The following is a 26,950-nucleotide window of genomic DNA, read 5'->3' as shown; positions in this document are numbered from 1 at the left end:
GACAGGCCTCCACCACTGCAGTCCCATCTTAATGGACACATGCCTGGATCAGAGCCCAGAGCCCCTGCCTGGTTTGGTTTGTCATAAGCCACTGGTTCTCAGCTGAATGTGAATGGAAACCGGGCCACGTGCTCTAACCACAGGCTACTCACATTCCCAGGTTCATTCAAGTTTGCTTGCTCTGAGAAGACAGTTTCATCACAGGCTCCTGTGATGCTATTTGTGCCTCTCCGTTCACCTGTGCCTTTGTGACTGAGGCTCCCCTGCAGGATGGTAGCTCTGGGCCTTTCTAGAGTAAGAAGGGATTCATGGCAGAGCTGGGACTGGACTTAACCAAGGCATATGAATAATTGCCACCCGCCTAACAATCTCTTCAAAGCACCCGCCTAGTAGTGGAGTTCAGGTAGTTTTGCAACAATTTGCGCTTTGTGTGGAACTGTGGCGGGTGAAGGCAATAGCAGCTGTAGCATCCAGCCAGTGTTAGGAGCTCTAATTCATACATTTCTTGAAACACTGTTGAGGCAACATTATCTACTCACTGACTGATAGAAAAGTCATCGGGGCGGACGGCCAAGTCTGTTTCCCTGGCATTATGCGCCAAGTGAGAAAATAGATTGTGTATCTCCAGAGACAAGGTAGATGTTGACTGAACTCAATCCTATACCTGGATCACATGCATCTGTGTCCCCCAACACACTAGGACACTCAGCAAACTTTAGGAGCCAGCACAGTTGGGGAGGTATTAGGCTTTTAGACCCTAGGCCGCAGAGAATGAGAATTCAAGTCTTATTCTTAAACCCCAGTCCTCAGATGGTGTGGACTGTAACCGAGGGCAGTTCATCAGTGAACAGTTGGGCTGCTTTGTACCAGGCACAGGGCACAGGCATTGCACATGTCCGAGCCAGCATGCATGTGACACAGCCACCCCTTGTAGGGGCCTATCTGGGCTTCATATGCATGTGATGTCCTCAACTCAACCGCATAGAGTGTGTCCCATTAAAAACACCCTGCTTATAGACAGCCCCTAGGTAAAAAGCAAGTATAGTGGTATATGTATCCCAGTGCTGGGAGCTAGAGACAGAAGGATCCCTGGGGCCAAAGCAGGAAGATTCAGTCTCAGTGAGAGACCTTGTCTTAAAAACTAAGGTGGTAAATGATTGAGGACAAACAATGCTGACCTCTGGTTCCACACATATGGACAGGTAAGTACATTCATACACACACACACACACACACACAGAGGCACATACATGCACACACATGCATACATACACACACATACATGCACTCATGCACACACACATACACATGTGTGCACATGCAGAGGCATAGGCACAGGAACACTCACATACACACGCACTGGTGCACACACACATACATGTGCACACACACACACACACACACACACACACAACCATGCACATACAGTCCTTCAGACTGTGCTAGTTACAGATTAAAACAGCTTGTGTCTGGCCTGGCCCTTCTTACGCCATCTCCCTTCTCTTCAAATCCCAAGCCCACCACTGCCATCCCCTCAAACTCCGGTGTAGCTTTGCACGGCTGCTAGTGAAGGTGAGGCTGCCTGGTGGGGATAAAAATATCTCAAACCAGAGATCTGAGGAGTGACCAGGACAAACCAGCCACCTGCCCTGCAGCTGTCACTCTTGGGGCTGATACATGCCACAGGATAAAGGGACACCCTCTCTGTTCTTCTCTCCCTCATTTATAGTCTTTTATTTAATAAAATCAGTGCCCAGAGATGTCAAAGCAAATTATTAAATGACCCTGAAGCTTCAGTATTCTACGAGTCTCTAGGGAAGGCTGCACGTGCGCTGCAGACGGGGGGCTGGGGCCAGTGATTCTCCTCCAGACCTGCAGTGCGGAATCCATCATGTTTGGGTGGTGAGGACTCAGAGAGAGGGGCAGACACAGTGCAGGATGTAGGCTCCCCACGAACAGTGCCAGCCTGGCTTGGAAGCCGTGAGAGAGGACAGTCAGAGGGAGGCAGTATCAGGGAGTGCTGGCTGCCAGCCCTTTCTTAGAATTTTACTCCCCCATGTGTGCCTGTACGAATCGGTGGAAGGTACAGGAGGGAGCGAAGGAGGAGCCAGAGTAAGATCTGTGTGCAGCCTCCTTTCCTCACAGCACACTAGCTTTCCTAGGGATGACACTGGAGACTCTAGACAAGCGATTCTCAACCTGTGGGTCATGACCCCTCTGGGGGTCAAACTACCCTTTTGCAAGGGGTCTCCTAAGACCATGGGAAAACGCAAACATTTACATTATGATTCATGAGGGTAAGAACATTAAACTGCAGTTATGAAGTAGCAACAAAAGTAACTTTATGGTTGGGGGTCACCACCACGTGAGGAACTGTATTACAGGGTCACAGCCTTAGGAAGATGGAGACCCATGGCTCCAGATCATCATGTCCTGGCTGAGAAATGGCACTTAAGTGTCTGGATAACATCTGCCGTCAGAGTTTTTAGATTTTAAAAGTTATGATTATAGATGGTTATTTGAGGCCATTTTCATACATATGTATAATACATATGTATACTTTGAGCAGATTACACTATACTTCCTCCCCTCCCATCATTCCCTTCGGTTTCCCATGACCCTCCCCCTCCCCATTACGCCCTCTCTCCTCACTTCCTGTCTACTTTCATTGGGCCCTATAATCACCTGTCCTTTCTTCTTTCAGCCTAGCAGAAAGGTCATGAGAAACATAGTCACCTTACTCCTGGGAGCATGACTCTCTAATTCTCCTGTCCTTTCTGTGAGGAAGCTGAGTGGAGGTGGCCACAGGACTTCTAGTGCCTGTGCAGTGCTGGACAGAGAGGAGAGGCCTGGATAGCTCAGCAGTGAGGCAGGATTAGAGGGACAGAGGCTGCTCTTCATGGTGACTGAGGACATAGGGGTGAGGAACTGAGGAGACGGGGTAGCTTTCCCAATTCCGGCCTGAATGTAGAATGAAAGTTATGTTCCCTTTCTTCCTTTAGAGGCCAGGAGCAGAGAAGTTCTAAGGCACCATATTGACTGGGCCATAAAGATCAGTCTTTAATGCAGGAACCAGTTTCAAGGAGCTAGGGCCACAAGGATCTGGGAAAGCAGGAGAGGACAGGTGTGAATCTGCAGGTGGTTCAAGGACAGTGAAGAGAGGGTGGTAGGGACAAGACGGATGAAGACTGAAGGCACAGACTAAAGCAGACAGAGCTTCGAGGTTTCAAGATGGCCATACTGGAAGGAGAAATTACCTGTCCTGCTCTGGGTGGGAGCCAGATCTTGGGCACTGGGCATAACTCATAGCACAAAGGCTTTTTAGGGTGGTCCCAAGGGGGCCAGAGGCAGGAGTCATGTGATGAAATTTGTTTACATATTAGAAGCCATGGATAGCCTGGGAAGACTCCAAGGTCCTATCTGTGTTCAGGTCAGTGTGTAAGAACTGCTGTAGTTGGCACTAAGCTGAGATGTGGGCCACCTTGGCTCTGTGGGTAGTGGGCATGGCTGAAGGACATCGGAAAGGATGAGGTGGGAGGGAAATAGAGCTTCTGAAGGGAGCAGGGGCATCAGAAGTGGGGAGTGCTTCGGAGGGCTGGAATGGACTCAGGGGCATGGAGTTGGTCATACATACAAAAAGTAGATATGGAGTGACCAAGGGGATAGTGAGATTAGAAAGGACCAGGCGAGGGAGGACATGACGAGGTCAGTGTGTGCCAACATGAGCTGTGGGAACCTGACATCAGAAAAGACCAGTGGTCCAGGAGGGAGATGATCCAGGAATGCAAGGATCTGCAAGAGGAGAGAAGGGTTGGATAGCTAATGGCTGGGACAGAGCCTAAGGACTGACTATTCCAGGAAGCCAACAATGAAGGAAGATGGGGCCTTGGAGGGCAAGCCATCCTGGAAGCAGGTGCAAGATGGAATAGTTGGCTGTTAGCAATGATGGCCAGGAAGTTGAGCAGCTAGGATGTCAACATCCTCCATCCCTGGTGAACAGGCAGGGACTACCACAAGAAGGCTAAAGCACATACACTCTGGGCCACTAATCTGTCACCTGTTAAAAGTGTAGCACGAACTTTCTTTGTCCAGGTCCTTATACTCTTTCAAAGCATTGTGACAAAATAGCAGCTTAGGCCACAAGGCCCAAATGCCCACTCGGTGTTAAGTCTGCTACCAGCATTGCCGTAGATAATGCCGCTGGCTTGGGGGTTATGACGAATAGTGGTCAACTAGGCCACCTTGCAAAACTTGAAAGCTGCTGTGGTGGATTGAACAAGAGTGGCCCCTATTGGCTTATATATTTGAACGCTTGGTCATTAGGGAGTGGCACTATTTGAGAAGGATTAGGAGGATTAGGAGGCGTGGCCCTGTTGGAGAGTTTGTGTCACTGGGAATGGACTTTGAGGTTTCAAAAGGCCATGCCAGGCCCAGTCTCTTTCTACAAAGTTCTCTTTCAACTTTCTCCTATGGCACTTGCTGGCATTCAGTCTCATGCTGGTATTTAGTCTTAGATGGAGTTCACACTTTGGGCTGTATTCCCAAGCAACCTGACTCTGGGAAGAAGCAGGCCCAGCATGCCTCGGCTGCTACTGGCCTCACAGTGTTCATGGTCACTGCGTGGATCTCATCAGAGACAGGGGCTGAAAGGGCACAAAATACTAGACTGTGCTTTCATATCCTATCTGTGCCTTCACTGTTTAACTGGGGTCAGACTCACCCCAGACCTGCATATAGACGGTTTGACTATTTAAAAAGTATTCTGCCAAAGATAATTCAGAGTGAATGTGGCCAGTTGCCTGCTGGAACGGGCATGTTCCTTCCAACACAATCTTGCATTATTCCACCAACTTAATCACTGAATATCAGTAAGAGTAATATCATTAGAGGACCAGGACATTTGTGCAAGGTGATTCTGGCCTCAGTAGCCTAGCAGTTCCTTGATGATGTTGACTGTCTACTAACTCACCCAAGTGCAAGGCCAGGCTGTTTCCACCCTGAAAGAAAAGTTTTTAAAGTCACCATGATGGGTGCCAAACTGTAGCCGGGTCCCTAATCAACAAATGGAGCAATCAGGTGACTCAGCTCAGCATGGTGCCTTTGGCTTGAGTTGAAGAGGTCTGAATGGCTGGAACGGCAGGGTCTCATCTATGCTATTTCCTTGTCTTAAGAACCCAACATTCACTGTCACTGGAGGCTCTACCTGTCCCTCAACCTTCTAGAACCCTTGCCTGCCTATCTATCCATCCGTCTGTCCTCCGTCCGTCTGTCCGTTGGAGGCTCTGTTTACAAACAGTAAGTGCTTGGGTCTGCTAGTCCATACTCCTTTTTCGTGTGTGAGAATAAACCAAAAAAGAGAGAGATTTGATAATTTGCTAATGAAAAATGGTCTCCTTTGCTCTTTTCACTTAGTTATGGAGAAGCTTCATTTAAATTATGCAGATAGTTTGAGGTCATGGCCAATTAAATGTAATTGAACCTCTAAAGTTGTGTGGGCGAGTTCACTCTGTGGCCAGCAGAGGGCTCTTCAGTCCTATCAAATATCAAATGTCTCTGTCAATTACTGACTAAGCCTGATCTTCATCAAAACAAGGAGGCCTCTATTGCTGAGTTCTAGGAGTCTTCCGAGTGCACTGACCAATGGTCACCACAGGCATCAGACCACAGAGCACACTGGCTTAGCTGTTAGAACATGCTTACACGGCTAAGTAAGTTATGTAAGTTACAGACACGAGCCCTGGATGTTTTAGGGTTCTTCACCGGATATGGAGAACTTTCGGAAAATAACAGTAAAACCCGACAACTGCTTTCTAAGCTACTGCCTCAGTTTACCAAGCTGGAACCACACATACCCATTCCTTCACAGGTTCGCTCTTTATTCCATGAATACTGGCAGATCATTTGCAGAAGGGAGGGAAGGTTTGGTGGTGGCAGGAAGGAGGCACCTTTGGTGGTGGGAACCCCCTCCCTGCCTGCAGGTATGTAGTGTCCATGGTCTGTATGTGAGGTGCTGCCATGCTGGAGAGGAATGGAAAGCCTCAGGCTATGGTGGGTTCACATTCTAAATTCACCCTACTAAGTGGGGGTCCATTTGAACAGCACATAAAGATGTTTTCTTCTATACCCCCGTATTCGACATTCTATTGTTAATCACTATTTTCTTGTGCTTCATTTTATACAATCAACGAAGTGATTTCAAGTTCTAGCAAGAAGATACCTTTGTTCTGAAACTGATAAGCAACCAAAAAGCAGAAGTATCCTAAAACTGGGAGCCTGGCTGATGAAATGGAGGTAAACTGAGGCAGGGGAGGGGACTAGGGATGCAGGGACTCATGACTAGGGCTGCTCACTCTGGTGGGCAGTGTGTTGTGGGCGGGCCAGGATTAATAGAAACTGGACAGAACGATGCTGGGTGCTGTTACTGTACATAGGGGAAAGGGTTCGGATGAAAGGGCGGTTACTGTACATAGGGGAAAGGGTTCGGATGAAAGGGCGGTGTAGTCACACGTGTAGTGACTTTGTGCTGAAAGCCCAGCTTCTCCCAGCTTCTACATAAGGGCTGAAGGGCTCACTCCAGGCTGCACCAATGCTGGGGCAACTTGGGAAGAACAGGATATACAAGGGCCGAATACACAGGCACGAGTACCTCCCCAGGGCAGGGTTAACTAAATCAATACTTCATCTCCCCTCTAAGTGTGTCCAGGGTGGGGAAGCATCCTTCTATCCGAGCCTGGTCATAGGTTACCCACCCCCAAACTGCCATATACAACACCAACAGCTTCTGATCCTGTACTCAGGGACTTGATGTCCACAGTGCGTTCCCTCACACCCTGCTAGTGATGCAGGTGCCTACAGTCTGATGGTCTCTTCTCTTTGGAACCTCATATGTCCTTGGAGGGCAGTTAAAACTGGTACCTCCATGGAGGTTTCTCCTTGTTTCTTTAATCCCCTTCTCACCAGAGCCAGAGACACAGCTACACCTACCATGTGGCTCTGTGGCCAAGGGACCTTATCATTCTTCTGTTTTCTTTTCCTTTGTTCAAGGCTACTATGTCCTCAATTTGGGGTGGACTTTCTCACATAGTTCAGTCTGGGCTCCTTCTCTGATGTTCTCCCCTTTGACTCTGTCCCCCCAGGACTAAGTGCCGAAGGCTCAGTACAAGACAAGAGAGAGATCTCTCTGGCTACCCAGATGCCCACTACTAAAAGGTAAGCATGATGAAGCATGGTCCTGTATAGTGTTGATGGCATGACATCGTGGGTTCTGGACCAGAGCGCCCGTGCATTGTGGGATGCTGGTGGTCGTGGAGACGAGTCCAGTGCACTCTCCACACACCCTGCTTAAACCTGCCATTGACTTAAAACTGCTAGAAGCCAAGTACACACACAGGAAAAGGTTTGGGGATCCACCTGTACCCCATCCCTTAATCTGAAACCGCCCTCAACACACTGTGGAAGGTGACCTTCATACAGAGACTTTTTCAGGATTTATGCCCCATGTCCAGGTCTCTTGATCTTCACACCAATGCTGTACTGAGGCACTGTACATGATGCACTGTTTCTGGTCCCCCTTTCCCTCTTCCTGATTCTCTTCCTCCTCATTCCCACACTATATATGCATGTGTGGGTTTGCACGCTCGTGTCTGCGTGCATGCACGTATGTATATGTGCATGTGGTGCCAGAGAACAACCTTAGATATCATTCCCTGAGTCCATCCTCCTTGTTTTTTTTGAGACGGGACTTTTCACTGGGATCTGGGGCTTGCTGATAAGGCTGGGATGGACAGACCAGCCAGCAACAGGGATCCTTCTGACTATACCTTCCCGGCGCTGGGATGACCACAGCTGGCTTTTTGTGTGGATGCATGGGATGGATCTGAAGCTCTCATAATGCTGAGCAAGCACTTTACTGACAGAGCCATCTTTCCAGTTGCCCCCTTCCTTTCTTCATTTAGTCAGCTCGTTTGAGGTCAGGTGTGGCCCGTGTCACATATATGTCACATTCTTCACAGATCTAGGTTAGTTGCACCACCGTACACAACAGTAGTGTCTTGAAGTTATTCATCAGAGTCCTCATCCCCAGGAGCTAGGGAGCAGAGCTGTCTGGCTCCTCTTGGGACTGTGGTATGAGCCTTGGAGAGCAGCACATCTGGACAGGGCCCTCTCCTGGAGAAGGGACTGGGCATAAGAGCTTTGTGCATCCTTTGCTCGCTGGCTACAGGCTACCGTGTCTGCATGACCTAGATGTGACCTCCCGGCAGAGCAGCCATCTTCACCTTCTTCCTCTAGGACCTCACTGCTGTGCTGGCCCTCAGCTGTGTCATTGTGCAGGAGGAGAAAAAATAGAGCCATAGGCTGTCATGGAAGAGCCAGCATCACTCCTGAGTCTAGGTGCAGGCTGGGGTCCTGCTGTTGTCCACCTCCAGCAAATCCCACAGAAGTCAGCATTGCTGCTCTGGAGCCATGGCCTGCCTCCCATGTTCTATAGTGAGCCACACCCTCTGGCTTCCTGGGCACTGTGAGCCTCATCCAAAGGCTTCCTGCCCTTCACTCATCTAAGCAAGCCCCTTAATCCTGCCTTCCTCTGGTTAATTAAATGCAGATGGCCGCTCTGTCAGTCATGGGGCAGTTGCAGCATATGGGGGGTGGGGGGGGTGGGGGCGACAGTGGCCTCTTGGAGCAATCTTTAATTGAATGACTCCCACTCTTGAGACTTCTGGGTCTTTCATTAATCAGCTACACACACAACAAAGGTGAAACCTAATGAGGTGTGTGTCAAGCGCCCGACACCAAGAGGTCTAGGTGGATGATGGGTTGTTCTACATTTTAATGGCCTGACACCTCGCATCTCCTGTCCACATGATGTCGGGTTGTGATAATCCTGGTAAGTGCAGCAACCGCTTATCTATGATCAAGACAAGGGCTCTCACTTTCTAACATGCTGAACACAATGATCAGGTCACTGGCTGTGCCCAGAGTCAAAGCAGGAGCTAGGTGGGGAGTGAAGGCACTAGCTGTGTGTTCATAACTCAGGCTATGAAACATGGAGGCTGGAGCTGGACTCTGGGCGTCTCAGAACAACACTATGACCCAGTTCTTTCCTCACTTTGTGCCTCTGTCCATAGGCCATTGTGGGACATGAATAGGTTAGTTTTATTTCTGTGGCTGTGATAAAATATCCAGACTGAAAGCAACAGTGAAACGGGGTGTCCGGGTTCATTGTCTTGTTTTTTGAGACAGAGTTTGCCTGTGTAGCCCTGGCTGTCATCCTGGATCTCATTCTGTAGACCAGGCTGGCTTCAGATTCACAGAGCCTACCTCTGCCTCCCAAGTGTTGGGATTAAAGGTGAGTGCCACCCCTGCAAGGTGGGGTGTTGGGGTTTAACCCAGTGGTGCAGTGCTTACATAGCAAGCAAAAGACTCTGGGTTTGGACCTCAGCTCCAGGGGGGATGGGGTGGAGGGAGGGGAAGGAACATAGCATAGGAAGAAGTTATTTGGCTTAGACTTCTAAGTTGCAGTCCTTCATTGCGGGGAAGGCAAGGCAGAAAGTATGGCTAGTCACACACATTCACCATCAGGAGCAGAGGGGACTAGATGCATGCTGCCTTCTTGCTTGCTTGCTTCAGCTCGTTTTCTTTATTCTTACACAGCTCCTGCCCACTGCCTAGTAAACGGTGCTGCCCACAGAGGACTATAATGTTCTACGTTGACTAACCATCAAGACAATCCCCACGGACCAACCTGACCTAGGTAGTTCCTCTTTGAGACTCGTTTCCCAAGTGATTCTAGGTGTTGTCAAGTTGACAGCTTGAACTAACCAGCACAGATGACACAGCAACATGCGCAAGAATGTCCAGGGGTAGTAAGATGCTTGGAAATGCTGATGCTTATAATTCATGTGTGATGAGTCTTGCATCTAGGATATACAAATAATTCTAATAAACCCTGAAGCCAATAGCCTATGGAAGGAAGGTAAGCAGCAAAGGGGCCGGCAAGATATCGAGATAGTGCTCACTATATAAGCATGAAGACTTGAACTGGCTCGCAGCTTAGTATCCACTTAAAACAGCTAGGTACTGGTGTATGCTCCTAATTAATTCCAAGGCTGGGCCGGTGGACACAGAACGATCTCTGGTGCTTGCTAGCCAGCTGGCCTACTTAGTGAGTCCAGACCAGAGAGAGGCCCTGTCTCCTAAAATGAGGTGGATGTATCTGACACCCAAGGTTGACCTCTGGCTTTCACATGTGCTGACGCACACAGCTACATGCTAATCCCTACTTACACAAGTGTATCCCACACATGCAAACAAAAGCACACACCTGCTCGTCCATCCATCCACACAAAGTGGGCAAGGTCCTCAGATAGTTTTTGCAAGAGGAGTCGTACAAGCAGAGCCCATCAGGTAGGCGTACCATTCCCAGAAGTGTTGTGCTATAGAGTTCCTTTGCTACAGTCTTGAAAGAAGGGAAGAGCGACACTCTCTAGGGCCCTGTGGTAAGAGGTGGCTGAAGGAACAGAGCCCTCTGCTCCCTCCTCTCCTCTGGGATGTACTGGATCAGCATCCCCAGGAGGGACTCACTTCTACTCCTGTGGCATTGACACTACCACCCCCATACTTTATAGCTCTGAGAAGGCAGAGTCAGCCAGCCTAGTGCCCAGCTGGAACGGTATGTGCAGTCACAGTAGATTCTATAGTCAAAGCTGAGACTGTAACAGTTAAGGTGGGTTGATCAGCAGGGGAGTAACCTCGAGGTCCTCAGCCAGATAGAAATTACATCTTGTAAAATCTTCATATCACGTATAGAGGATTTGTATCTGAGTTCTTTAAGGTTCCTTCATTCTGGTGATGGGAGCCAGAGAGGCTGTTAAAAACTTAACTATAGTCACAGAGCTGACAGTGCATTTGGTCCTCTGAGATGCTGTCTGTGACCCTTTGTCATCCTTGTCTGTGACCCTCCAATGCTGGGCCTAGCTTCCTGAAGGTTCCCCCCTTTAGACCTGTCAAAAGAGCTCACGCTCAGAGAGTAATGGAGTGCCGTAATTTGTACCACATGAGAAACAGTACAAAGGTGATCAGGACAGTGAGATGAGCTGAGGAGATAAAACATGGGTTTGATTTTCCAGGAGACCTAGCCAACCCTGTGGCTTCAGGAGCCAGGTCTGGACATTATGGTAGGGTGTTTATGCTCCAAAGAAGATGTTTCTAATTGTGGGATTCTCAGCCAGATGTGGAAAAGAGTTAACTTATGGGAGTGTGAAAGGAGAGCTCAACACAGATGTGTCTGTTGCTCTAGAAAAATGACCTGCAGGAACCGAGTGTCATTTGTAAGAGGAAGGGCACGTACCTTGAAGACCAAGTGTATCATCATCTGCAGACCGGTTTTGCCTGGGTACTTCCCTGCAATGTTTGAGGCAGACAGGTTGAAGAGGTTAGCTCCTGTTTCGGTGCAGATGGCATGGACCAGCATTTTCTTCCCTACCCCTGAGGGTCCAGCCAATAGCAGCGACTTCACCAAGGGAGCTCTCTCATGCACTTCTGCGGACCCTGGAAAAGACAGAGAGGCCAGTGCTGTTGAGTATGCCAAGAAAACCAGAGGCCTTTATGCTAGGGTGCTGCATTGTGTGAAGGAGTCTGTGACCATGGTGAATACGTGGAAATCAAGTCAAGCCCAAGGCTCACCTTCTGCCTCAATGGTTTCTGGGGCCCCTGGGGTCCTCCAGGCCAGCTTTTCCTCCCTTGGGCCTGCATTTTTTTTCCACAAAGATCATTCTTATAATAGCTTATCCAAATTGTTTTTTAAAATTTGTATTATTTATTTATTTGGTGGTGGTGCAATAGATTGCAGAGAGACAATAAGGTCAGCTAAGACATGGTCTTTCCCTAGGAACCTTCTTTTCTGCTATGTATTGAAGTGTATGAGACATAGGGAAAGGCCAAGAGATCTTTCTCCTGAGCTGGCCCCAGACTGTCAGGATCAAAGCCCACCTGGCACATGACGACAGAACAACTTGGATTATCACTGTTCCCGCTTTCTGTTCTCATCTGCCCAGTCTGTACTTCAAGCCAGGTAGGGCAAGGGTCAGAGTGGCAGAACAGAGTGGGCACTCAGTAGGTATAAGATGCACAGAATTCAGTGCTGGTCAATGTGGGGAGGGGAGCAGCTATCCTCAATAGGCTCTGGTTTTGGAAACTCTGGGTACCTATGTCTTGGCTATTAATATGTGAATATAATAATATTAATTATAAAACATGAGGCAGGTTCTTACCTTATAGCCCAGGCTGGCCTGATCCTTTCTCTCTGCCTTGCTAATGCTAGGATCATAGCCATGTGCCATCATGCCTGGCTCAATATAATTTGCCCTTTCCTTTCCTTCCTGGTATAATTGAAAAGACAGGGGATTGTTTGAAAGTCAGAAAGGTATCTTAGAGTGGCTCAATGTTCTACATGTTCTTTCTGGTGACATAACCGAGGTTTATGTGGTCAGAGAGGGTTACAGGAACATGACATGATGAAGGAACAATTTTCTGGTGGTAGGAGAGAGAGGCTATTTACTCCTCTTTCTTTCATACTTGGATATGGAAGGATGCTTTGGGTGTGGCTCTGGCAAGCCCTGGGTGCTCTCCTGTGGCTGAGTAGGGTGGGTTTAAAATATGGAAAAATCTTAAGATGTGCTGCTGAGGGTTTATGGTTAGAAGAAAGCTGAGCCCCAAGGAGGTGAGCCTGCAGTGGGAAGCCAAGATGGTGCTGAACCAGCAATGGGAGGCAAAGGGTTCTTGGAACCTTGAGATCTTCAGATATTGGAGAAGCTAAAATTCAGCTAGAAGTCTCAGTTGGACCTTGGGAAAAGGAGCCATATATGTGGGACTTTGGAGTAGGGCATCCCAGGAGCAGTGTGTGAGAAGGGTCCCCATGATGGAGGCACAGTGTCTGATCAGGTTGGTCTTAAGGGAGCAGCATACATTTTGACTGGTGAGGTATCAGGGGACAGTGATGGGGCAGGTGAGGAGACTGCTGACAGTAGTCGGCTGTCTGAAAGGTGGATGGGATTGTAAGGTTGCCAAGGGTGTTGGATGGGGCCAGCACTGGGAGAAGTCTGGGAAGAGGTGGCAGGAGGATGGGAGGGACCTCAGGGAGGATGTGCCAGACTCAAATGTAGGACATCACTTTTCTAGGGAGAGATCACCCAGGCCCCTCAGAGGTGAAGAGGGTGGTCCAGGGAAGGTCCTTCTGCTTGGGACCCAGCTAACACAGGGATCCTCATTCTCATGGTGTGGTCTAGAGATTTGGGACACTTCTAGCTTTGGGCATAGCATCTGTCTAATGGATAGAGGACTGTAGAGAAACAAGAGGCCTGGTGTTCTGGATCCTGACCCTACTTCTGTCTCTCCCTAACTTTACTGTCATCTGGAGATGTAGGATTGTGGAGGGTACAAGACCATAAAAAGAAACCTTTGGACAATGATCCACATTTACTCAGGAAAGCACCCTCCCTGTCTCCCCTAGGTCTTCCAGGACCTTATCCGACATGTCCTGGGCTTTCTCTTATACCATTAGGGGTCTAGGAAGCCTTAATCCTAGTCCTAGCCACTTAGGATGGGGTTCTGTTTCACCACCAGGTGTGGAAACCAGCCTGTGTGGGCTTCTGCCAGTGGCCACCACTGGAGTCATCCAAACAATTACTGTCCTCCTAAGGCCTTGCCTCGTTCTGTTTGTAACAGGATGCACTTTCTACATGAGGGTTCCCCTATGAATGTGTGTGTGGGGTGGGGGGAGGAGACAAGGGGCAGCTTCAGGAACTGTGCTGGCAAATGCCAGCATCTCCCCAGGTCACTTTCACGTGCAGCTGGAGGTGACACGTGAAGTTTAGATTAAACACCTGGAGACATATCTGCACATACAGCTCATCTGTCCTACTTGTGTCTGCATTCTTGACCCGTGACATAAAACTATCTCAGGAGAGCCAGCTCTCCAGCTGACTCTGTGGTGGAGCTTGGCAGCTGTTGATTTCAGCACAGGATGGGGGCAGGGTATGGGGTGGGGTGAGGATAGGGTGGGGTGGGGGAGTAGGTGGTGGTGGGAGGATTCTCCATGACAAAGGGGTGAAGGGAGGTAGGGGTGGAGTCCTTTTGAAGCAGAAGGGAAAACCGTGCACAGCAGGGACTTGCAGGCCAAGGGGACAAATGTAGTGTACACTCAGGCAGGAGGAGTACCTTATACACCTACTGGCTCATTGCATTTTCTGACTCCCATTATGTTACAATAAGGTGTGAGGCTCAATGTATTTTATTAAGTTGGCCCCGTGAATGCTACATATTGAATTTTTTGACATTAAATCTTGGGCTCCAATATGTTATATCTGTATGTGATGCAATATGAAATATAGTATCTGTACATTTATATTGCCCTCAAATTACATTTACTACTTCTGACGTAATGTCAGGAGAGGACTTAAAGCTTTCTTGCCAACAGACTTAAGTTCTTAAGTCAAAGCGGGAGAGAGTTATTGAAGTAGGTGAAGCAAGCCGTAAGTTTTAGTTTCAGAGTGGCAGGCAGAGCTCTGTCTGTTGTTGGGCTGCCCTCCTGCAGCAACCACTGAACAGGAAGGAAGGGGCTACATGCCTCCTGCATCCCTAGGCACACCCTTGAGCTGTGTCTGAACAACCATGATGGAGCTTTCTTGGCAGTGAGAAGGGACTGTGGGGGCGATCAGGACACGGCCATAGAAGGTAGAATGTGAAGGCACGCAGCCACCTTAGCTAGCTCTTGGGCTCAGCTCACTGACTTCACAGAGACCATCTCTCTCCAGCTGATTGCCATAATGTGAACCAGACCCAGAGATGGCACAGAAGCTCTCTTCCCAGCATGCCCTTCTCTGCTGGGCATGTACTATGGAAGTAAGACAAGGCTTCACATCCTCAGTTGGGAATAGGAAACACTGTTTTGGTGTCAAATAGGAGATAACATCAAAGCAAGAAGGGAGGCTGCTGTCCCAGCTTGTGGGAATGGCCAGTCCTTACCCAGAGGCAAGATTCCATACAGTGTGATGAGCTGTCTGACGTCCAGGAGGGAGGGCATGGGCTCTATGGCCACCTGGCGCAGAGTCGTCCCCAGGTAGCTGTACTCACCTGGGGAGGAAGGAAACATGGATGAGTGACTGGGAAACCAGGCTGGTCTGAAAAACGAAAGGACAGAGAATACAACACAATATGGAAGAGCTACCATGGGGTGGGGATATCGATCCTACTCATATTAAACTATGAACCTGACAACCTAGAGTTATCACAAAGGAAGGACTGATCTGTGGCCATGTGTATGAGGGCTGGTGTGGAAAGGCTCAGCCCATGGTGGGCAGCATCATCCCTAGGCAGGCAGTTGTCCAGATTATTAATTGATGTAGGAAGACTCAGTCCATAGTGGGCGGCACCATCCCTAGGCAGGTGGTCCTGGCTGTATAAGAAAGCTAGCTGAGCTTGGGTGAGTAAGTGAGCAAAAGCCAGAACAGCTAGCCAGTGAGCAGTCCTCCTCCATGAGTGGTTCCTGCTTTGAGTTCCTGTCCTGACTTCTGTCAATGATGACCTGTGACCTGGAGGTGTAAATCAAATAATCTCTTTCTTCCCCAAGTTGCCTTTGGTCAGAGAGGTGTTTTTTGTCTGTCTGTCTGTCTGTCTGTTTTTTTTTTTTTTAATTTAAATCACAGCCACAGAATGAACCCAGGGCATCTTCTCTTAGATAAGGTTTGAAGAGAAACCAGGCAAGAAAGCATGGCTATACTAGTTGCAATAAGAGGCAAATGACATGAACTGTTACAATAATCTCCTATGGAGAAAAACACTGTCTGCCTCGCATGCTTCAGCCCCAGGCTTGATCCTCAGCCTGGTCACTCAGAATCACTTAAAAAGAAAAGAAAATAAAAAGCACTATAGGGTTGTGTGAAGTGAGATAAAGTTCTGAGTGACATACAAAAAAGCTAAAATATTGCAGGTTTTTTTTCAGACTCTAAAAGATTATGTCTAATATTGGCAGAAAGTTCCACCATAAATTATGTAAGATCCATGTGGAATGTGTGCCCAAGAAGTGCAGTGTGAAAGGAAGGGTCTGAGTCTAATTTAGGACAAATAGAAACAGCTCCTGTTGAGGGTAATATTAATTTACATTTTTATCATTTTTAAAGGGTTACCAAAGGAATAATATAGAGATAAATCTCTACAGGTTTAATTAAAGATATCAAAGGGCTTAATTGTAACTAGCCATAAATCTGAAGTGTTATTTTCTAACTCATTTAGATAAGGTCACCAAGAAAATTAGTTTGGCTGTCTCCATTTGTCACAAGGATGGACCTTTATGTACCGCTATGATTCCCGTGATCTGTTTCTGAATGCACAGTGAAGATACTCCCAGAATGAGGCAGGACGTTTGATTGTCTCCTTCACCCTCAGACTCATTCTCTTGTTCTTTCCTACTTCAGGTGCTTACTCTGTGTGTGTGTGTGTGTGTGTGTGTGTGTGTGTGTGTGTGTGTGTGTGTGATGCAAGGAGTGCATTCCCGTGTGTGAAATGCTGAAGACGCTCAGTGCTTAGAGCATTTCCAAACGTGAGGAAAATTAGAGCTGAAGCCGAGAGCCTGGCTGCTGTCTTGTGCAGGGCAGCCTTCCAAATTCTCAGCATTAAAAAAAAGAAGCCCTTGGCAAGGACAACAGTATTGGTTGGCGGGATGAGTGATAGTGGACTCTCCCATTACAGATCCAGAGACTCCTGCATTTTAACGAGCAGGTAATAAATAGCAGAATGGTTAATTTAGCCTCTACCAGAAGGGAAAGAGACCCTGTAGCAACCGTTAAATCTAGTGCTTGCTTGCCAGTAAACACGACATTAGGGGGGCAGTGAAAGCAACCTCAATTTTCTTGCTTGTGTAAATCCATATTAATATCCAGGCGGACCATATTTTCTGGAACCTAGCAGATTTTACTTAAACAAATTATATTAAATTAAATTAGTGGGTGTTGGTTCTGATAGAGAGAAGGATCCAACTAGCCTGGGCTGTTTGCCAAGTTAGGAGCCTCACTCTGAAAGCATGTCTCTGTGTTTTATGGCTGCCTAAAGTGGTAGTCATTCTCTCTTCCCATCTACAAAGTCAGGGTACAGAAAGTTCTGGATCCCCTGCACAAGCACCAGATCATCCAGACAGGAGAAAAGATGAAAGCAGGAGAGAGGGTCTTTGAGATAGAGGGTGTGACACAGGGCTAGGAAATGCACAGCAGATGCAAGAAGAGAGACAGAGCGTGCTCAGAGTGCTGAACTTAGTTCTGGTACAATCTGTGTGTTGGCATCCTCAAGCCCAGTTCTCTCTGTGTGACTTTATCTAGGAGGAGCATCTGTGAAGATGCTTTTGGACAATGAGTCCACCAGAGGCCAAAAAATTAGCAGGATTCCTGTCCTAATAGGAATGGGGAAACTGGATACAGAGAAAGACAGACCTGGAGGGAGGATAGGAGCCAAAGATGAATATGCAGATGGGGTGAAGCATCCACTTATCAAGTGACACCAGAAAGAGCAGTGAGCACCAGAAGCAGAGGGGATGTGGGCTGAGCGTTTTCCTCAAAGCCTCAGAAGGAACCCAACCCCCATGTCTCAACCTTGGACTTCCAGTCTGCAGAAACGAGAGTCAGTTCGTTTCTACTGTTTAAGCTACTAGGATTGTTGTCCCTGTTAAGACAGCTGTAGCTCAGGCATGGAGTGTGCAAAATGAAGAGAAGCAGCGTGGAAGAGCATAGCTGAACACTTCCAGAAACACAAAGGACCCGGGAGATCAAAACAAGGTCAGCAACTTGTATTTCCATTCTATTCAATATAGCTATAAGAAAGGAATGGAGAATGAAGTAGTTTATAAAAATAATTCACGGTGTGTGTGTGTGTGTGTGTGACTCTGCATTTTGGAGGCTGGAGGTCAATCTCTGCTATTCCCCAGAAGCTATCTGTCTACCTTGGTTTTAAGACAGGGTCTCTCCCTGGCCTGGAGCTCAGTAGGTAGGCTAGGCTTATTGTCCTGTCTCTGCTTTCTCAGTGCTAGGAGGCATCACCACACCTGCCTTGTTTTCTACAAGTTCTGGGGATAGAACTCAGATCCTCATGTTTGCACAGCAAGCGTTTTACTGACTGACCCATCTCCACAGCCAGTAATCTAGGTTCTTAAAGAAATCCTTCAGGGATGGGGTGAGGGCACACAGGAGGGTCTATGAACATAAACAGGGTTCCTTGGCACACCACAGACATCAGCTATCTAGCCTCTGCAGCTCAGTGCTCACTACATATGGTGGGGACGGCTTGTAGCATGGCACTCTATGGACAAACCAGCTGCTATGTGGCTACAGAGTTAAAATCCAGCCTTAATGACACATGCCGAACATTTCTGGAAATGTTGAGGAACTACGTTTGTATTTGGCGCAAGCTCCTTGGTTTTCAAAAAGAGTACAAATATCAAGTGACCCAAGAGACACCTCCAGGTAAACTGTTGCAAGGTCACGCCTGTGCACAATGCTGGCACAATCTGCAGCTTCTAGGACTGGAGTTTTGGAAGCTTCCGGCTTTAGTAGAGGTGATGAGCACCAAGGAGAATGGGGACTGGCTTTAAGAAGGCTTTGGTCTGTTTCTCATCATGCACTGCAGCTGCTGAGCCGTGGTGTGCCAGGTCCACTCAGGAGCATCTTCAGTTGTTCATAGGTGACTGGGTCTCTTGGTGCTCTGAGTAGATGTGAGGTAGGAGGGTATGGGGGGTGCGGAGCACCCTAAAGATAACGACCCTTTTCATGGTGACACCCCAAGCCCACCAATGAAAGTGGCAACAGCATCAGCAGAGGAATAGTGGGAGCAGCATCTAATGAAGGGCTGAGAACTTGGGGTGTGGCTTGCTCAGCGTTGACATCTATTTACTGAGGCTGCTGCTGCTGTCATTTCCATCCCACAGAAGTGGAGGCATCAAAAGAACAGGGATTCTGAGGCAAGAGTGGACTAGCCATGCGTATCTGGATCAAGGGTCCTGGTCCCAAACACTGGACATCTAGTCTTAACACTGTGGCAAAGGAGCCTGCATCGGAGAAGTGTCCAGAATACTTTGCATGTGAACCTGGAAGCTCACTACGTCCAGGGTGGCATATGGGCTCTTCAAAATGAGCACGTTTGAACACCATTTGACCATGCAGTGCTTGCCAAGCCAAATTAGATGTTTTGTTTCCTGGGTACCTGAGATCTGGCCAGGAGCCTGCTCTCCTGAGCTTTTGGGCATGGGACCAGTGCTTGGAGCTGAGCATCTTGGCAGGGGCAGAGCCGAGGGCAGAGCCGAGGGCAGAGAGGGTATCCCTGACCTGCTGTGGTGTGGATGATGTCTGGGATCTTAAGGGAGCCAGGAGGAGAGAAGAGACCACCAGGCCCTAAAAGCTGACTTCAGGCCTTAACATCGTTGAACACTCACCATGGACCTGCACCTGCCCCCTTGGTCTTTGAAGTGTGCTGGCTGTGCAGTCTTCTGTGTATGAGGTCCCTACTCTCTCCCATTTGGAGACCTGGTCTACACACTTGCTCTCCTGTCCATATACAGGAACATCAGCCTGCTGAGGAAGCATCTTTCACAAGGTATGAGTTACCCAGGGCCAGCTTGGGGGACACCTCTGTGTAAAACTGCTAAAGAAACCAAGAAAATAAAAAACCCAAACCAGTGTGTAGGAGGACAAGTGAGAGCTGGTCATTTTCACTCTAAGGATGAGAGAGAAGAACAGAAACAAACTGGCTGAATGATGCTGAGATCAAGGCCAGTGGTGGGCGGTGTTTAAGAACATCTCACACATACTTGATCACAGTTCCCTTAACATAGGAAGTCTGTTCAGCTTCTCTGTTGAAGGAAACCTGCAGTCTTGAGCAGTCCCTGAATCAGAAATGAATTTGGAGAGGTAATGACCAATATCAAAGTGCTAGCCAAAGCCCCCTCCATCTGGCTGGCTGGTCTACACCCAGTCACAGGCTGGTGAGTGAAGGAATGGATTGTAAAATGGCCTCCTGTGTTGTCCAGCTCTACCAAGAGGGTTGAGTTGGGTTAAAGGAGGTGAAGGAAACCTGGACTGGGGATATGGCACAGAGGGTAAAGTGTGTGCTGAGCGATCACGAGGTATGGAGTCTGTGAAAGGCGGGCTCAGTTACAGTTATATCTGTAACCCCAGTGCTGGGGAGGGAGGCAGAGAGGGAGGCAGAGGCAGGAGGATGTTGGGGAGTTCATTGTCTAGCCAGCCAAATCTGTGAGCTCCAGGTTCAATGAGAGAGGCTATCTCAAAATATAAGATGGGGTGCAACTTATATTATATTGTGGAGATGCCAGGTGTCAATCTCAGCTCTCCACAAGCCTGTGCACATACTTGCACATATACAAACATGTACGTAAAATACATGCAAACATTTAAAAAAGTAAACCATGGGGTGGTGGTATAATGAAGGAATCTGTAAGACCACAGAACATAAGAAGAAGCCATAATCAAAGTTCAACAATCCAAGCTAAATTCCGGAGCAAACAAGGGTTATACGAGGCTTGCCCGAGTGTACAGGCCTGCCCTGTAATCTGAGAGACGGAGAGGTGAGCGTATCTGGGTGGAAAAAAAAATCACCACTAGATTCTCAGTTGTTTGCATGAAAGATGGCTTGGTACATCTCTAAAGCCCCATGTCCCACCCCAGGGACTGTTCGCCGTCTGCAAAGGGAGAGAGGAAGCTTTCCAAGGGAGATTCTGAGGACAGCTCTGTCACCACACAGTTCAGTGTTCACCAGGTGAGACAAAGAGGCACTAAGTGCCCCTTGTGGGAGACCCAAGGACACACACCAGTGCATGCAGTTTTCTTGCCAAACCCACTGAACCTGGATGAAACAACAAAGAAACCATCGAAGAAACCCAATGCAGGGGCAGCCTGTAAAGCATCCCAGATTCTTCAGAGAGGGGCAGCAGTGAGCAGCCCAGGAAGGTAAATGTCCCTGCTCAGGTTTGCTTCTGTCGAACTGGCAACTGGCACGGCTGGAGTCATCCAGGAAGAGGAAATCTTGGGTGGGGAAATGCCTCCACCGGATTGGCTTACGGGCAAGTCTGTAGGCCATTTCCTTGGTAATGATTGATGGGGGAGGGGCCAAGCCCGTTATGGGTGGGGCCACTCCAAGGCAGGTATTAGGGATTAGAAAACTGGACTGAGAAACGCTATGGGAAGCAAATCAGTAAGCAGCATTCCTCCATGGCCTCTGCACTGCGTCCTGCCCTGACTTCCCTCAGTGACAGACTGTGATCTTAGTGTGTAAGCTGTGGAAACCCTCTCCTGCCTCAGGTGCTTTTGGTTGTGATGTTTATGACAGCAAAAGAAACGTAACTAAAATGGAAGTGACGGTGTTCTCCACAGAAGGAGTTGCAGGAGAGTAGAGGGTCACAACCTCACGCACATCCTCCATGGGACCCGGGACTGGAGAAGGCATGCAGCTGTGAAGAACACATGCGGGACGGGGGGTGGGGGGAGACTGCATGCCAAGTACACATTAGGCGACAGTGTTTGACTTAATGTTCCATTTTCTGAGCGTCAGTGCTCTTTCTGGTTCTGTTGGAGACTGTCCTTGACCACAAGAGATGTTTTCTTCTCCAGAGTAAACACAACACCTCCTCCACCAGGGTACAGAATCCTGAGAAATTGTAAGCAGCTGGCATGTTCTTAGGTCAACATAGATACATTTTTAATTTAAAAAAAAAATGGACACAAACCCTTAGTTGAAGATTGCAGTCACAACTGTCCTCCTCTCTCCTCTGAACACGTCTGACCAACCCTAAAAGTTTCTGCAAAGAAACCCTGTGAAAGGGTTGCACACCACAGAAGCACCACATGAATGCTCGACCCACTCATTTCTTCACATCAGGTCATGCCAGAAAGAACTGGCCGAGGGAGTCTGCTAATGGGTTGAAAAGCTGGCTTCTGCCCTATTAAGGGACTGGTTTTATTCACGGAGCCCTTGTGTTTACAGTAACCCTGCCCCCTCAGGTTGTTAAAAATCAGGCTACAAGTAACCACCATGACCCGGCTTCTGTTTGAAAAGAGACACAATGAAATGCATTTCTAGAACCCATGGAGTGCCACATGACACATGACAGATGCACAGTGTGCCTGTGTACTTTACCAATGTAATCCGAGAGGTTGACCTTCAGAGCCTGGATCAGCAGGCCTTCCTCAACCAGCTCCTGGTACAGGGACTCGATGGTCCTGGGGACAAAGTACATCGTCTCCGTCATCAGTACACACTAACAAAGTAGGACGCAGACCTCAGTTGCTCTGAGATATGCTTTCATGTATGCAAATAAATGCGCTTTTGAAATATTTCTACAATTTGGGGATAAATTAGGCTTTTTGAAAACTATTTTCAGCCAACCATGTAGATACTGGATGTTTCCCATTAATAAGAATTATATTTGTGGGCATCTGAGACCAACTATGACTCCATCAGTCTTTATGATGGTCCAAATATGAATTAGAAATTACTTGATAATAGTAATACAATGGGCCTGGGATTTTATATTCAGTTAGCATCTGTGAGCCATAGATCATTAGCCTTCGTGAAGTTTCTGTTTCTTTTTAACTTGTTAGTGCAGTGGTTTAATATCTACAAGGAGCAAGGATGGCTGAAACGAGATAATTCTGTCTCTGTCTGTCTTTCTGTCTCTGTATCTATCTTTATGTCTCTGTCTGTGTCTCTGTCTGTGTCTCTGTCTTTCTGTCTGTCTATCTCTGTCCTCTCTCTCTCTGTCTCTCTCTCTCTGTGTCTGTCTCTGTCTGTCTGTCTGTCTGTCTGTCTGTCTCTCTGTCTGTCTGTCTGTCTCTCTCTCTCTCTGTGTATGTGTGTGTGTCAGAGGTTGATTTAGGTTGTTTTCCTCAATTTATTTCTATCTTATTTTTCCGAGACATGGTTTCTCACTGAACCTGGAGCTCACTGATTTATATGCTGACCAAGCCATCTTCCCAGTCTTTAAGATAATTTTTTGGGGGGGAGCAAAAGGTCTCTCTCTCTAGCTCTGGCTGTCTGGAACTCACCATGTAGATCAAGCTAACCTCAGACCCATAAAGATCCCCCTGAGTGCCGGATTAAAGGCATGTGTCACCGTGTCCCACCTGAAGATAATTCTTTTTTTGTTTGAGACAGTCTCATTATGTGGCTTTGGCTGTCCTGGAATTTACTATGTAGACCAGGCTGTCCTTGAACTCACAAAGCTCTGCTTGCCTCTGCTTCCCGAGTACTGGGACTAAGGGTGTTTCCTACAATTCCTGGCTGAAGATAATTCATATATGGAGACAAGTTATTCAAAGCTGTGTGTATGTTGGGAGGGTGTAGTTCTGTGTTGTGTACTTGTGCCTAAACAACCACCACCACCACAGCAACACACTTCTCAAAGAATGGCTTGGGAAGACAGCCAGGACACGGATAATTTATAACAGCTGAAAATGATAGTCACGGTATTCTGCCTAATGGGTGAAATCCCCGATGATGCTAACTGGGGTTTGGCTCACGGAAATGCAGTAGGTTAAGCTTGAATATCATTCAATGAGATCCTCAGGGGCAGCTTGTCCTTTCGTTTCCTCTGTCCTTCCAGCCTATGCTTGCCCTTTATTTGTTGGAAGTCAAAATTGTAACTGTATAGAAAAAGCTTTCTCCCTGTATGGTGTTTTGAATGAACAAGATTAAAATGATTTTAAAAAGACCCAAGAATGTTATGTTAGAGTCAAGCCAAATCCCACCAGGGCAGTTTCAGGTCAGACACCTTTGGCCTTGGTTGACTGAGTCTGTGTTTGCCAATCATATTTAAAATGTACTCTCTCTGGACAACTGATGAAGGTTTGATTGCTATGACAGTTGGAGTGACAGGACCCAAACAATGTCACAGAAGTGCCAAGTGTAGCATTTCCATGGGAATACACACTTAATGTAAATGTGTACCATAGGCATCAAATATTAACATGAAATTGAAAAAGATTCTCTAACACGATGAAAATATATTAGGAATTTCCAAACCCAAACCTGTATTTGGATTTCTTTTCATAGTTAAGTAAACTTCTGATATGGAAACAAGAATTCCAATTTGAAAATGGCCTTAAAGTATATTGACTTTATTGGTTTAAAGATTTCTTAGTTTGATGAGAGAAACAGAAGTTCTCTTACAGTATTACTGCAGAGCTAACAGGATCTTAGAGGCTGGAAGGATTCAACTTTAGGATTAAAGTTGAAGGGATGAAGTGGCTGCCAGTGGATTTATATTTCTGGACATTGAAATGAATGGAAAACACGGTCTCAGATCTTTTCACCAGGGAGCTGTGCTCTAGTTAGCTTTAACCCTCCACGGGATACAGCTTACGAGTCACCGAGAAGGTCATCTAGATCAGAGTGACCTGTGAGTATTCCTGTAGGGAATTGTCTTTATCATAAACTGATATAGGAGAGGCCAGCCCACTGTGGGTGACACCATTCCCTAGCAACAGATTGCTTCTGACTGAGGCATGCCAGAACACCTTCAGTATCTAGCAGTCATTGTCTACTGTCCTTCTGCAGCCATGCTGATCAGTACCACTGTATCTGGTGATACTTCAAAGGCAAAGGAAACTGGGTGAAGACTTTTCACTAGGAGCAGAGTCATATGGAAAGACCCCTTTGGTTTCTTATTACTTCACTCCGCTTTGGGATCAAGGCAAGAACAAAGAAGGAAGAAACAATATAAAAGCTCCTGAAACACACCTGTGGCTCTAGGGTCTGCCTGGCCAGAGCCCCCTCACAATGACCATCTATCTCTGTCTTGGCAGTTTCATCACTGATACAATGACAGATGTCTGTCTTTCCATGAATGAGGGTACTGGAGTCTCAAAATGTACCCCAGGACCCCCCATAGGCACCAGCTAGCCAAACAATGCAACCTCAAGGCGGGATGCTTCCAAGCAAGCTGTGGGGTACTCTGACTGCCTCAGGGGCTACTGCAGACAGACTAACAGAGAATCCAGGTAGGCTTCTTTTCCCATGGTTGTCACTCATGTCTACTGTGAGCAAAACCCACCGTGAGAGAGAAGGGTGCTTCAGAATGGTGCCTGGCCTCCAACCAGCAGGGTGTTAACTGAACTCCTTGACACTGTGGTGTCTGCATGCCCACATGCTGAGTTTACAAAACACAGGCACCTTAAGCCAGGTATTAGTCTGAAGTTAGACTAGCAAAACTCAAGGATCATAAACATCCCTGTGGAGACTCAGCCATATTGCATCTCTGTATGAGCACCCTCAGCAAGCAGGAAGGAGTGCATGGGGGCAGAGCATGTGTGTGGGGTGGGGTGGGGTGGAGAGGTGGGTGAGAGAGTAGGGTGAGGCTGTAAAGGGAGGTTCCCTCCGTCCAGAAGGAACTCAGCGTGCATGTTCTGAGGTTTCATGATGTTATTTCCTAAGCCATTTTTAATAAACATTAACCCCCTGACTTCCATGAATCAGAATTTTGAAAAGTTACAGGAATTCAGATGTGACAGGCAGCTTTCCCTCCAGGCAGGTGGTCTTGTTGCATATTTTTACCCAATCTAGAGTCTATATAGGGTTTTCTCCTGTGCCCACTGCTCCCTACACTCTGTCCAGGAGGGGCGTGGTAGGGCTGAGAGGGGCTGTCTTGCCCTGGCCTGCTCTGGGATTTGGGGTGCATCTCCGCATGTCTTATTTTCTCTGCCGTCCACTCCCCAGATTTGTCGTCCCTCCTGCCCCCGAACAAACCCACCCCTCACCTGTCAGCCGTCAGGTCTTTTTCCTTCTTTCCCCGTTTCCCTTTCCGGCCTTTCCTCCCTTTATTTTGCTGAAAGAAATAAGCAAGGATGTCATTGAAAACGAGCAAGCAGATGAGTCCTGAAGGCTTCCTCTTGACAAAAATTAGTTATGTGTTTGTGTGCACAGGGCTGCCTGGGCCCTCTATCCTGTTCCATATACATCCACCTGTCTGTCGATCTGTCTGCCTGTCAGTCTGTATGTCTGTATTCTCTTATGAACATAGCATAGTGTTGATAAACACATCTGTGCTATATGGAGGTAAATGCCTTCTATACCTAACTTGTTGAGAATTTTTCTCACGAAAGAATATTGAACTCTGTCACATTCTTTTCCACCCTTCGTCTCTGAAATGACACAGAAGACCAAGGCAGTTGATCATAACAATGAATGATTCGAGCTTCGAGTGCCACTCCATCAGTGTGGTGGGCACAGCGACCTATCTGTGCATGTCCTTGTTCCGCATGGCCCTGCAGCAAAACCCACATAAGTGCTGGCAAATTCAGTTTGCAAATGTTTCCTTGGAGATATGTGAGTTCCTGTAAATCAGGAATATTGATGCCTAGTTTTTTTTGTTTTTTTTTTTTAATTTTTCTGTCTTTATCTGGGTTTGATTTTAGGGTGCTAGAAGGCTCATAAAAATAGCTTAGAAGACTCTCTTCCTCTATTATTATTGGAAACTTATTTTTAAATTCATTTCTTAATTATCCAAAGGCTTTATATATTTAGAAATGCTTAATTAACAATTAGCCCACACAATTAGAGTTGTTTCCCAGTGTCTAACCTTAAGACATAAATCATTACCCAGGACCATCTTGGACCCAAGTGTGGTTCTCCATGGCTCCTAAATCTCTCCTCTCTCCAATTTTTTTTAAAACTAACTTTTCTCTTTCACTTTCACTTTCCAAGATACTAATTAAGTCTATGGTCTCAGTCCACATAGCAACTAGACTTAACAATTAATCCATCCATACAATAATATCTATTAAGGGTTTGATTTGAGCCAGAAGTTACTAATGTCTACACATTTCTACATTCATCGCCCGTAAGTAGAAGAAAGATATTAACATGGTGTCCTCAGTGAATGTATCACCGTCTAGTTATGAAGCTC

General features: G+C 47.4%; 1 protein-coding gene across 2 annotated transcripts in view; it reads right to left on the bottom strand.

Moving 5' to 3' along the window:
* Drc11 (dynein regulatory complex subunit 11) overlaps nucleotides 1–26,950 on the bottom strand; it is a 107,203-nt gene that overhangs the window by 11,344 nt on the left and 68,909 nt on the right. For both annotated transcript variants that reach the window (XM_034521801.1, XM_076914822.1), the window contains exons 12-15: nucleotides 25,803–25,870; nucleotides 22,186–22,268; nucleotides 15,022–15,129; nucleotides 11,348–11,547 (exon numbers count right to left, since the gene is read on the bottom strand). In XM_034521801.1, the coding sequence (XP_034377692.1) occupies nucleotides 11,348–11,547; nucleotides 15,022–15,129; nucleotides 22,186–22,268; nucleotides 25,803–25,870 (459 nt within the window). The remainder of the gene's footprint in view (nucleotides 1–11,347; nucleotides 11,548–15,021; nucleotides 15,130–22,185; nucleotides 22,269–25,802; nucleotides 25,871–26,950) is intronic.

The sequence above is a fragment of the Arvicanthis niloticus genome, chromosome 17, assembly GCF_011762505.2.
Source record: "Arvicanthis niloticus isolate mArvNil1 chromosome 17, mArvNil1.pat.X, whole genome shotgun sequence".
Taxonomy (NCBI): Eukaryota; Metazoa; Chordata; class Mammalia; order Rodentia; family Muridae; genus Arvicanthis; species Arvicanthis niloticus.
Note: the sequence above shows the minus strand (reverse complement) of the source record. Positions and strands in the feature narration are given on the sequence as shown.